This window comes from Tympanuchus pallidicinctus, unplaced genomic scaffold (genome assembly GCF_026119805.1).
Source record: "Tympanuchus pallidicinctus isolate F22 unplaced genomic scaffold, pur_lepc_1.0 scaffold1, whole genome shotgun sequence".
In the NCBI taxonomy this organism is placed as follows: domain Eukaryota; kingdom Metazoa; phylum Chordata; class Aves; order Galliformes; family Phasianidae; genus Tympanuchus; species Tympanuchus pallidicinctus.
The window spans coordinates 42,147,119-42,159,339 of NW_026294618.1; the positions used below are offsets into that span (position 1 = coordinate 42,147,119).

Genomic DNA, 12,221 nt, shown 5'->3' on the forward strand with positions numbered 1-12,221 from the left:
AGCACTATTTTAAACTCTGACCAATTTAGGCTGACTCTTTCTTTTGTTTTGAAGTTTTGCAGCATTTCAAAGCGAAGAAAAGTAATTAAGCCACAGCACTCATCCTGTTCCTATTGTTACTCACCAGCTAAGCAGTATGAACTACAAAAATGTGATTAGAATCAGGGAAAGCAAAGACTCCATTTTTGTGATGCAGTCCTCTTGCTTAGGTGCGTCGCCTGACCAGTTCTTTAAGCAGCTGCTGCTTCTCAAACACTGATCCACCTTTTTTGTCATCCCATGATAAAAATCCTTATTTAGCTGGAAATGAAGACAGACCCAAGCTTTTTTTTTTTTATTATTATTTTTTAATGAAATTTAAATAGTTTAATAGGAAAGAGTATGTTTTAAAGCCAAGCTCTTTGTTTCATGCTAGGCCTTAAAAATTGGATTTACTAGCAAATAACGGAAATAACCTGTATAGGTTGTTTTAATGTACGGCCTTTTATAACACTATCCTGACTAATGGAAAAATTATCCCTACAAAATACTTTTTTAAATATGAAAACTACAAAATATTTGCTTTATCCACTGGCAGGACTTTGAAATTCTCCAGAATATTTAAATTTAAATGCGTCCGCCTAAGAAAGTTTACAAATGCCAATCCAACTCTGCAACAAAAATTCCAAACAGAACTGGAAATTAGAACAACTCAACCAGATCATCCCACTGTAAGAATATTATATTTCAGTTCTGCATAAACACAGACCCGCGTGTTCTGTCGTCTTTTAGAGGTTTGTCACGTCCCACAGAATACAGCGTATGTTTATTTCCCCATTACTTTTTTCCTTCCATGTCCTTAATACCATTTCCTTATTTACATTTAAAGCACTATCTAATCTGTTCCGTTGACATTTTTCTGCCCTTTGGGCTTTTCTAGTCTCAATTCTATCCTCATCCCAGGAGATCCCTCCCCCCTTCTTCTAAAAGAGTTTTTTGTTTGTTTGATTGATTTCCATTTTGTTCTTTCCCACCTACAGGTAAATATTCTACCAAAAAGAACAGAAACAAGCAGAATGGCAACAGCAGTGGGAGTTATCAGGACATTTGCAAGTCATAACTGAGCAGTAACTTCAACAGCTACACTCTTTTTGATAGAAAAATGTCATGCTTTTTTTTTTTTTTTAATATATATTTGATGGTATTTGACATACTTGCTAATATGTCTACTATAAACACAGCGTTGTGCCACACACAACCAGACTGCAGACAAAGCAATATGGCAAACACTTTGACGAATTCAACCTAACACAAAAAGTGTCCAGATCCTAGCAGCAGCTGCAATGGTAAGAACATTCAGAAACAAAGCACCCCGATAGCCTAAGAACAGTTTTGCCAAAATAAGGAAAGTTCTGTGCAGTGAGATTATAACCTTTCAAATTTCAGACTGATTGCCCAAGGATCGCAGTAAAAAACTAAACTCAGAAGCATGGAAGCATTAGGTTGGAAAAACCCCAGCTTCCTAAAAATTAAAAATTATTAAAAAGCAATAAATCTGCTGATCATCCTACAGCTTAACTGTTTTCTTGTCCAAGGGAATAAACAGCAGGATACAACAGTTTGCAACACTTGTTTACTTTTTTTTTTTTCCCCAAACTTTTTGAACTAATTAAAGAAAATATCCTCAGAGAAAAGAAAAATTAAACGAACACAAAGAAACGTCATGACAAATCCTGAGACAAATTATCCTACAACACTGCTTGTCTATGAAAACTGGTTGGAATAATACACGTACCGGAGTACTCAGTGACAGCATACAAATCAAAAGTATTTGGAAATTATTAAGTTGTGCATGTTTTTAAACGACAAAACATGCTGACGGGTTTGCTTTTAAAATCTCTGGCTGTTTGTTATCAAAGTTAGAAGATCATTTGCATACCAATACACATACTGTAAACATGACATTCTCATTAAGGAAAGATGGGTTTACAGTAATTCGATCTTTTACAAAAAAGCTCTTGGTAACTAAATCTGCCGGCGCGTAACTCTTCTAGAAAACTCAACCAATGTTTCCACTCTCAAAGTTGAAACGTTACCGCGTTAGGAAATAGCCCTGCCTATTTGGTAATCAGAAATATGATCGAGCGGCACGTTTCCATTTGCTCTTCAGCTGACAGTTTCAGCTTCATTACATTTTACAAGAAAACAGCAGACTTGCAGAGGTCCTGTAAATTCTTTCATAACGCAACTGAAGTTTAATTACAGCGGTGAAGAAAAGCAGCAGTGATGCAAAATAAGATCAGCCCAATTGCCCTTATCTGATGATAGGATCTCTCTTCCTGTTTGGCTTGCAGCAGTGAGGACTTCTTGTTTTGTTTCATTTTTTGTTTTTTTTTTTTCTGGTCAGGCTGCCTGTCTCAAGACTGATACAAGCAAGTAGTTAACATGCCCCTAGAATTCCACCTTGAGAATGATCCTCATACCAATATAGCCAAGTTTCAATCAGTAGGTCGGGGAATGATACTAATGTGAAGAAAATTATCTGGATAGCTCATATGTTCGCTTAGCCACTGTAGTGGTGTTTCCAGCATTGGCTCAATTCCATGAATCATCACTTGAGTCGTCTTCTCTCCATCTAATTCAAAGAAAAAGAGAAACCACTAAGTACATCATTCAAAGTTCACAGAAAGATTAAACATTTACTTATGCTTAATTTACAGTAGATTTAATTGGTGTTACAGAGTTCAGCCTTTAACAGAATGAAAAGCAGGAAGTACCGGCATGGAGAAAGCTGAGACTGGTATCATCTAAGAAAGAAACTAAGGTAAAATAATTCCAATTAAAAATTGGTTTAAAATGAAACTTAATCCAAGCACCATTCTTCTCCATTAGTTTCAAGTTTTATTTTTCTTACTCTTTCCCTACAGAAATCACACCTTGGTGTCAATACGTTTAAGGTATATCTATCCCTCCCAGACATAAGCCACACGAATATTTTTTGTGGGTATGCTTAAGATTAGGCTTCCTAAAAATTACTAATGACATGTTTTTAATGCTTAATATGCTTTCTGCTGAAAAAGAGTATATGCAAAAAAAAGAAAACCAAACAAACCAAACAACCAAACAACTCATAACATATGTAATGTTCCTGCAGTAATTTTGTTTTGCTAAGAATAATTTACTTGAGAATCTAGCAATGTTACTGAAAGTTACTCAGAAGACTGAGTTGGCAACAGCTTTTTCTCACTTAGTTTCATCTCTTGGAAAAGCTATGTTTGTAAATGATTCCCAGTACGACAAGGATATATTCTAAGAATATTTCAATTCTTTTTATTTATACTTGTCCCGGAGGATGCAAGTACTTTGATCCTTTGATTCAAATGATGGGAACCAGCTAAAGCAACTGACATAACTGCCACAAAATGAACTAAAAAAAACCTGAAAATGAAAATTTATTTCAGAGTCATGATATGAGAAGTGCATTTAAAATATGCTCCAAATAATGGTTAGGGGGAAAAAAAAAAAGTAAGTGGTGACCTTCTGCTGTTTTTATGCTATACTCTGGCTTTCTCACATGGACCTACCACAGTGAAATCCAAATTCAGCGTGCAGAAATACCACTGCCTTTTCTAACTGGCATTTTATCCCCCTACCATCTACAGAACAGACCAAACCAAACCAGTGTGTTGCCCAAGAGCTGCATGAGAGAAAGCAGAATATAGGATGCCAGAAGTACCTTTATTGGCTCTTTTATTCAGCTCCCCCAGTTACAGCATAACTCCTACTTTATAAGACAGATAAAATCTTATTTGTGTTCAGTAGCCTCAATGCTTTGAAAAATGCCTGAAAAAGGCAACATTATTTTAGGAACAATCACTCTTGAATACACTGTTAACTTTATACTACAAACAATTCCTACTGCAGAAGCTGACAATTATGTTTGTCTAAAATAAAGCATCATATATTAGTTACATTAACTACGTATGGTATTTTATTCTGTAAAGACTGTTGATGAAAAATAGAGAGCTTGATTCCATGGACCGCATAGTATACATGTTCTCATACTTGATTAAGTATGAACAATTGCTGGTTTCTGGTTTCACTGCAGACAGGTCAGAAAATAGCAGATCATGTAAAATAAATGTCTGGTACTTCCAACCAAAACAGATATTTACAGGGTTGAAACACTACTCATCAAGTACTACTCCTAAAGAAAAAAATTCCCAGTAAGTTTTCATGCTGAGAAGCTGAGAATATCCCACATTTTCAAAATCAAGTAAAATATATGTTCAACACTTTCAAACTAAAGTCAACCTACGGTATTCCATAAATTGGCCGTAACATTGCTGACAGATGTCTGTGTTTCATAATATTAGTTAACTGTCAGAGAGATCTCATTTGCATGCAGAGATGGCAGAAAATACAGTATTAGTTTGCAGACCTATTTTACAGCAATTTTGTCACTGCATACAGGGGAAAAACCCTTCAAAGCTCAGGAAAAAAAATTCAACAAGAGTTAAACTGTGAACACAGATCACAGAAGAATTTCTTGTTATGTGATAATATGAGATGTGTTACTGCAAAGTTTGATCACATCATACTTTAAAACTCGCACAATAATTCAAATGTATTATCATGCATATTCTTTCCTTAAAAAAACCCTATATTTTCCACTTCTTCCCAATTCTAACCTTGTCCTTGAAAGTTGTAGTGAATCGTACATCTCTTTCATCTGTAAATTTAGCAAGAATGCTCTTATTAATGGGCTGAGTGATAGAAACATTAAGAGTCCGGTCAGGACTTCTTCAATTCTTGTCAGGACAGTCTTCAATTCTTTCTTCCTTTTTCATCAGTGAATCATTCACAATCACTCTCCACCTGGACATTATCTGGTCAATGTAGTACCTCTAAAGTTTCACCAAAAAAGCCATTGGCTTCCTTACAGCTTTCAAGAATGCACTGTAATCCAATGCCAGAAATTTTACATATTAAAGAAAAGAGAAAACAAAAGATTAACCTGAAACCACTCTGCTCGTGGCAAACACACATTGGCTATTACACACGTCAGTGTTCACGAACAGTTCAGCCTAGGTCCAGATTGTGCTCGCTCCCTATGCACAGCTGTTTTTAGCAAAATCCTGCACTAAGATGGATCAGAAATTTCAGAATTTGAGCATCATCTTCTAATGATTGTAGGAAAAGCTTATAAACACTGTCCTTGACTTCTTTTTTAAATAACAATATTTTTGGATGTGTGCATGTGTGTACTAACTTGATGCCTTTTGCTTAAAAATGAAATGCAATTTATCTGCATGTCCCCATTTCCTCTTCCCTACCCAAGATATACAAGATTTGTATGAGTTCCTTTCTCATACAAATCTTTTATTCTGTTTCTCAGCAAATTGAGAAAGTCCCAGGGGTCAATGAAGAATTTATGCTGTAATTAGAGTCTACATTTCTGCACTAGTGCTGTTTGTGCCTTAGTATTATCTCTGACAAAACATCACTTCTCCTTGCTCCCCCAGAGGCTTGACTAAAGAGATCTTATCTACTAAATCCGTATTTACTGTAGCCTTCTTCCACAAAATCCTTTGTTTCTACTTCAGCATTTTCCCTTCCTTTCATTACTATAGAACATAAACTCTCACTTAAGTTGCATTTACCCAAACTTTCTCAACTTTCACATTTTGAGTAACTTCCCCATTTTGATCACATACAGAGTCTCTCTCATACATAGCTACTCTATTTAACAAAAGCTGAAAACAGGAGATAAGTTAAAAACTTTGCTGAAAAACACTCATTTTCTCAAAAGCTGCCTGTCTAATTAGCAGCCACATTACCACTCTGATCTGGGTTCCTGAAGATTTGCTAGCTTCTTCTGAAAGCTTCATCTACCTGGTTTATATCTGTAACAGGTTTGCGTAATGCTTTTCTTTCCATTACTGTTTTAAACTTTTAGGAACTGTAGATCTGACACACCAAGCATTGTTCTCTGCTGCCCCACTCCATATTCTGTTGCACAAAGCATAAAGAGACTATTGGAATGCCTCTGTAAAAGAGTACAAGTTGCTAAATGCAACATATTTTAAATGAGTGACACAAGATTTAAGCTGCTTAATTAAGTAGAAGATTAATGCCATATCATTGGACTATGTCTATAAAAATTAGAGCTAATAACTTTGCTCATCTGTGTTGCATGAGGTCCAGACATGGAAAGATCAAACTGTCAGCACCCATTTTACAATGCAGAACGTAATGTAGCAAAAACCCCAGAATTTTCTCAAAAGCAATGTTAAAATTTTCTTGTCACCCCACTGACTTCTCCTTTTAAGTCAAGAAAAAGTTGGGTTACATGCTAGGTATCATATGACATACAGATGGTTTCTTTTACTTTGTTGCAAATTAAGGAAGAAGAAGTGAAAATATCAGAAAAATGAAAGCAAGGCAATAAACATTTCATAGAAAATTTTACAATGTGTGTACACAGTAACTATTTCCATCAGAGCATTTACAGTATTACTGAATTGATGTACAAGTGATAAATACTGTTTCAGCATTTACAAAAAAGCCCAAGACAAAAGAATTAAGCCACCTGCTACCAGAATGGCTATTGAAGAGCCAAGTGATTTTTCCTTTGGTTTCCCTGTGAAAATTCCTGAATTCAAAAACCAGTATAAGCCCCTGAAAGTTGGCAAATAAACAGAGATTATAAAGTTTTACCAACAAACTTCACAAAGTTCCATCTGTAGAAGGCACACAACTAAGACTACCTGTTGCACACCAACACATTCTGGGGATATTTCAGATTTGCTAACTTAGACACTCTAACTCAAAGGCTGCAACGTAGAGTACGCACCTGAAGGCATACCGTGTCTAGTCAGAAGTTTTCCAACACCATACGAAAAGTACAGAGAGAAATGGTCAGCTCAGATTGAAAGGAAAGAAACAGATTTCTACCTCAGTGCTCCCAGTCAGGAACCCACCTTGATCCAGCCAAACAAAGCACTGGTATAGGACTCTCTTGGAGTTAGGCATCTGACGGAAGGAAATGAGATGGTGGCGGTTGCTGCATCTCAAAAGAGGCCTTGTGAGACTGCCTCAAAGCTCTCCTCATCCTCAGGCAGCTCCAGTCCACTTCGCTATCCCTCTCTGGGGAGAATGCCCAACTACACTGTTTGCTCTTGCTAAGCTTCCTCTAAAACCCTCAATATTCAATAATTTATGAGAGGGAAAGAGAGAGAACAAAGAAAAGACAATACATAATCTTCAGGGAAGTTAGGAAGATGTGCAATGTCATGGTAACTCACGATTAGTTCTTCAATTTCATTTAGCCATATAACTGCTTGCTAACTTAAACACTCAAAATCAGAACAAGAGAATTAGCTTATTCAGCATCAATTCAGACAGTTATACATTCTCCTGACGTAACCTAAATACTACCGGATGATCTCTATTTAGAGAAGAATTGAAGCAGGTGAAGAAAACCAATTGCCTTTCAAATGGATTCAAGTGTCTACAAGCAGAATAGTGAGGATGAATTATTCCTGGCAAAGCAGCATATTTCAGCCACTTTTCACCCATATTAGCACCACAATGCTCAGAAATGCTACAGCTAGAAACTCCCTTTCACCTACCCAAGACCACTGTCTCTAGCCAACCTACATCACTGTGATGCACCACTTAAAAACTCTTGGCTTGAAATGCCTCCATTCAGACTTGTTGCCTCTTACCACTCACAGATCAGGGCAACTTAGCTAGCTTAAATGCTTTCACTGTCAGATATTGCAAGACATGTGGGATTTAGCAAGAATTTCCCTAGTGTACTTAGAATCCTCTGTATGCAAATCCTCTGCATATTAAGTCCCAGAACTGAGAGCAGCCATTAAAATGGACAGTTTAGAACCCTTTCTTATTCAGAGACTCACTACTTATTAAACTGCCTTTAAAACCCCAAAAAGGGAAAACAGTACCTTGTGTTCCAAACTAGGAAATCAAATAATGTGCTTCTAGCATGATAAATGGCCACAGGAATATATTAGACAGCGATACTAAAAATTGTAGGGACTAAGAATAAACAAGGAAAATGTCATGCGCTATCAACCTTATGAACAACGTAACAGAAGAGGTTCCCAGCATTTTCAGATGTGAAATGGGCCATAAAAACTTGCTTGCTTGTCTTCAAAACACATCACGGGTTCTGGATTAGATATCACTAATGGTACTCCTGACAACAGGTTATACCACACAGTATAACAGGGAGCAAAGATTTCCCTCTTTTGTGACTCTTCTGTAGCTGCTTTCCTTTCCATCCCTCCTGCACTTTGCATCACCAGGCAGCAGAACAGCTCTTTAAGCGCAGGTACCTCAAAGCAGCCATGTGTACCTCCTCAACCATGTGTGTTCACAGATGGTGCTTTGGTCATCTCAGAATCTGAAAAAACACCCTGACATCTTTATGGGGCAGACTTTAATCTGCCTCCTTAGGATCCCTTAGGAAATTATTTACAGATAGGTAACCTTCAGTACTTCAGTGCTTCACATGTAGCTGCAACTACCAAATCTATCACTGACAAATATTGTTGACAGCTTTTAAAACAAGTCTCTAGCAAGCAAAAGTTAAAATTTCCCTGAACACTAATGTTTTTGTTTGTTTGCTTGTTTGTTTATGGTTAAGAGCAATGAATTGCATGCAAGTCTTTCACAGAAGACTACACTGAATAGCAAGCCAAAAAATTCAAAGCTTTTACGTTCTAACCTGTAACCACAAGCAGTAAGAAAAAACTGGATAGTGGTTGGAGTTACCCTCCCATTTGCAGGCAGGCCAGGCTGGTTACTTAGCAATATGCAGAGAAAAGACAGCCTCAGACAAGTCCTGTGGTCCAATGACTTGTGCACCAGTTGTAGGATATAAACAAACACAACCACTCAATGAATGTAACTTCGTGCACTTATAAGTAGGTCTGTACTTGCAAGTCTTTAAAAAAACAAGAACAAAACCCCAAAACTGCAATATTGTCAGTAATAGTTCAATTTGGTACAATAGTCTTTCAACTGCTGGAACTGAAACTGACAAACAGCATTTAGCTCTCCAAGAAAAACCTGTTCAAACAGAAAATAATCCCAATGTCTACAGCTTAAACTGATAATGAATAGATACTATTTACAGCAAAGCAATTACTTTTATTGCATGTGCCACAAAGTTGCATCTGCTTATAGAATACTTGTAAACTTCAAAATAAATAAATACATAAACAAATAAACATCTAAGAGATATTTATTAAAATTTTAACACTACTTCTGTAATATTTAGTTTAGTCAGACTCCATGTCTTTTTTAATCTACGGCAAAATATTTCTTTGCTTTGTCAGCAAACTAAGCTATGGAATGAAATCAACCTATATAAATCAAATATTTATGCTTTTCATTTTTTAAAGTATTTTTTAAAAAGATTTCTGACAGGTGTATGTGCAACAGAAATGAAGTACAGAAATGCTGTGAGAAATCCAGATTTCACTGCAGCAGTGACCTCAATATAAAGGTCTCAAATACAAAAACATTTTGAACAAATCTTACCTACCCACCAGTTGAGTACAACCAGGTACTCAATACCTGCACAGTTTTATGATAAGTGAAGACAAAAAAATGTTGAGCTTGGTCTCATCTCAAGACCAACTGATCACATGCTCCTCTTAATGAGTTCAGCACATGTACTTGGAAGAGTGGATATTAAAAGTCTCTTTACTAATACAAAGTTCTTAAGCAACTATTACTTCGAAGTCTAAAAGAATTACACATTCTATATCAAGTTGGATTTTTTTTACTTTAAAAACTGTTTAATTAGGAATGAAATCTTAGTACACGCTTTCAGAAGTTTCACAATAGTCTACTTCAATCAAGAGTCAAAGGCTTTCCTTACTTCTCTGCAGCACATCCCTGCTTACTTCTCTGTGAATTCAACTTCATTGCTACTCACAGAAGTTTCATCATTGCCAGAATCACTCATTCCCTCAGCAATCTTAACATATTTTCCACCTTCCTTTACTCACACATAAGCTAACAGAATTCCCTTCCATTCCCCTATTTTGGAGTAATTAGCAGTTTAAAGAGAAACACAAATGATGATATATTGGATCGCAACTGGCAAGATATGCTGTTCACTGTACTCTGAGCAAGAATGAGAAAATAAAAAATCCGAGAAGCTGACTCTAAAATAGCCTAGCCACAACAAAAGGTTCTGTCTGACCTCAAAGCTTTAGAGGCTGATGTGTGACACGATGGCACAGCAATGACTTGTCATTCCTTCCTGCAAATCCTGCCAGCACTGGGGAAAGCCACCGATGCTGATTCAGGTGAAGAATTCATATACGGAAATATATGTTGAATACAGTAGTCAGAACCAGGCTTTTTTTTCCCCTCAAAATTACTCTGCATTTGGAACAAACATTGTTCCAAATAAAAGAGCAATTCGGGGAAGAATTTCTGTTCAGATTTAATTGTTCAACATGAGTCTGACTTAACCATCAGGTAGAAATTTTTAACAGGCAGCAACACATCTCTCATTTTAATCACTGAAGTACCATAAATTCAATTGCTCAAATTGAAGGTCATAGCTTTCCAAAATATGTCCAAGGCTCTGGATATTTTTGATATCTGCTTAAATATCACACACTACTTTTAACCACGGCACACTCCTTGCCCAAACACAACCAAAGCTAAATTAAATCCAACACTTTATAAATATACAAATACTTAAATTTGTTTTAAAAGGAATGTTAAATTTTATTCCATTTGTCAAACAACCCCATAATCTCTCTTTTTTTTTTTTTTTTTTTTAAGAAAAAATATTATTATCCTCCAAAATGAACAGTTCAAAATATCAATCTCTCTTCACCCTGGTTTATATTGTTATTCACATCACCAGCTCAATTTCACTCTTAGTCCCTTGATGTCATTCTACCAGAACCCCTCCTGAGAACTGCTGCTTCTTAGTCCAAAAGGCTATGGTAGAACTGGACCTGTGTCAATCTTAGTGAATTCTGTTCTTGCAAAGTACCTGACTATAAAAGCAAAACTGTAAAAAAATATCTAGATTATTCCTCCATTATGATACTGCTGTGAAATTCACATTCACTGATTCGGAGCTATGCTTGAATTAGTGCTGTATTTCTCTATTGCTCTATGCACTTTTGATCCAGGCCACTTGGTTTATCTCCTCAGGATCTTGTGGCAGATGGCTGAGATATTTATTACGTTAAAGGAGAGGAAACTTATCTTGCCACCATTCTCAGTATGATTAGGTTCTCTGGATGATATTCCAGTAGTCCTAGACTTCTCCATCTACAAAATGAAAGTAGGTGAATATACAACATCATCTTTATTAAGCATAATTAAACTCCGTGGGAAAAAATAAAGAATTTGGCATTATTCTTATTCATTATTTTCTTCAAGCAATTTTTCCTCTCAATTTCCTGACATCCTCTACCACAAGTCAATCTTCACATTAGATTGCTGCATTTCTGAAAAACAATTTGGCCAACCACCTCTTACAGAAGTTTAATTAGCTTCAGAACAGCTTGTGAGAATTAGGGATGTGCTTCAAATCACACAACAGCTAGGCAGTAGGTACAAACAAACTAGAAACCATTTTTCTATCTCACTGAAAAAGTTCTTAGCATTTAGTTTCAAACACCAGTAAATGCAGGTTGCATGAAAAGTCTTTTTTTTATATATATATTTTTTAATTATTCTTGTGTATTTCATAGAAGCTCTTAATAAAGTTGTTGTAGGTAATCCCAAGATAATTTATGACAAACCAAAAGTGCTCTTCTTCAACCATGAAAATTTTTGTATTTAAAAAGTTTTAGAATACTGAGTCTAAGATACTTCTCAAACATCCAAGCCCTAGGAAAAAAGTTATAAACAACCTAGCAGCAAATTTTCTGATATTCCTTCTTCCTTGCTAGTATCCATGCCTTAGCTTAAGCCTTGAACTAGTAATGAATCTGTGTCGCTTTATATTGCCCTCAAATTCACAATTAAAACTTTTTTTTTTTTTTTGGCAGAGCACTTAAATTTGGCTGTGCATATGTGAACAAAAAGGGAAATTCTATGCATATTGAGCTACCATCCACATGACAAGCAAGCACACAAGATTTGCATACGGACGAGGAATAGGAAAGGTTGTGTTAGGAGCTGTGTAACTTTTCAAATAGCAGAACATTGACTTATGAGTTAACCCTTAC

The 12,221-nt window shown here is 36.1% G+C and overlaps 1 protein-coding gene across 3 annotated transcripts in view; it reads right to left on the reverse strand.

Moving 5' to 3' along the window:
* Positions 1-340: 340 nt before the first annotated feature.
* The window catches only part of ATG5 (autophagy related 5), a 71,498-nt gene continuing 59,617 nt past the window's right edge, over positions 341-12,221 (reverse strand). For 2 of the 3 annotated variants that reach the window (XM_052698639.1, XM_052698647.1), the window contains exon 8: positions 341-2,614. In XM_052698639.1, coding sequence (XP_052554599.1) covers positions 2,478-2,614 — 137 coding nt within the window. In that variant the 3' untranslated portion in view covers positions 341-2,477. The remainder of the gene's footprint in view (positions 2,615-12,221) is intronic. The other variant, XR_008210206.1, reaches the window with a different exon arrangement.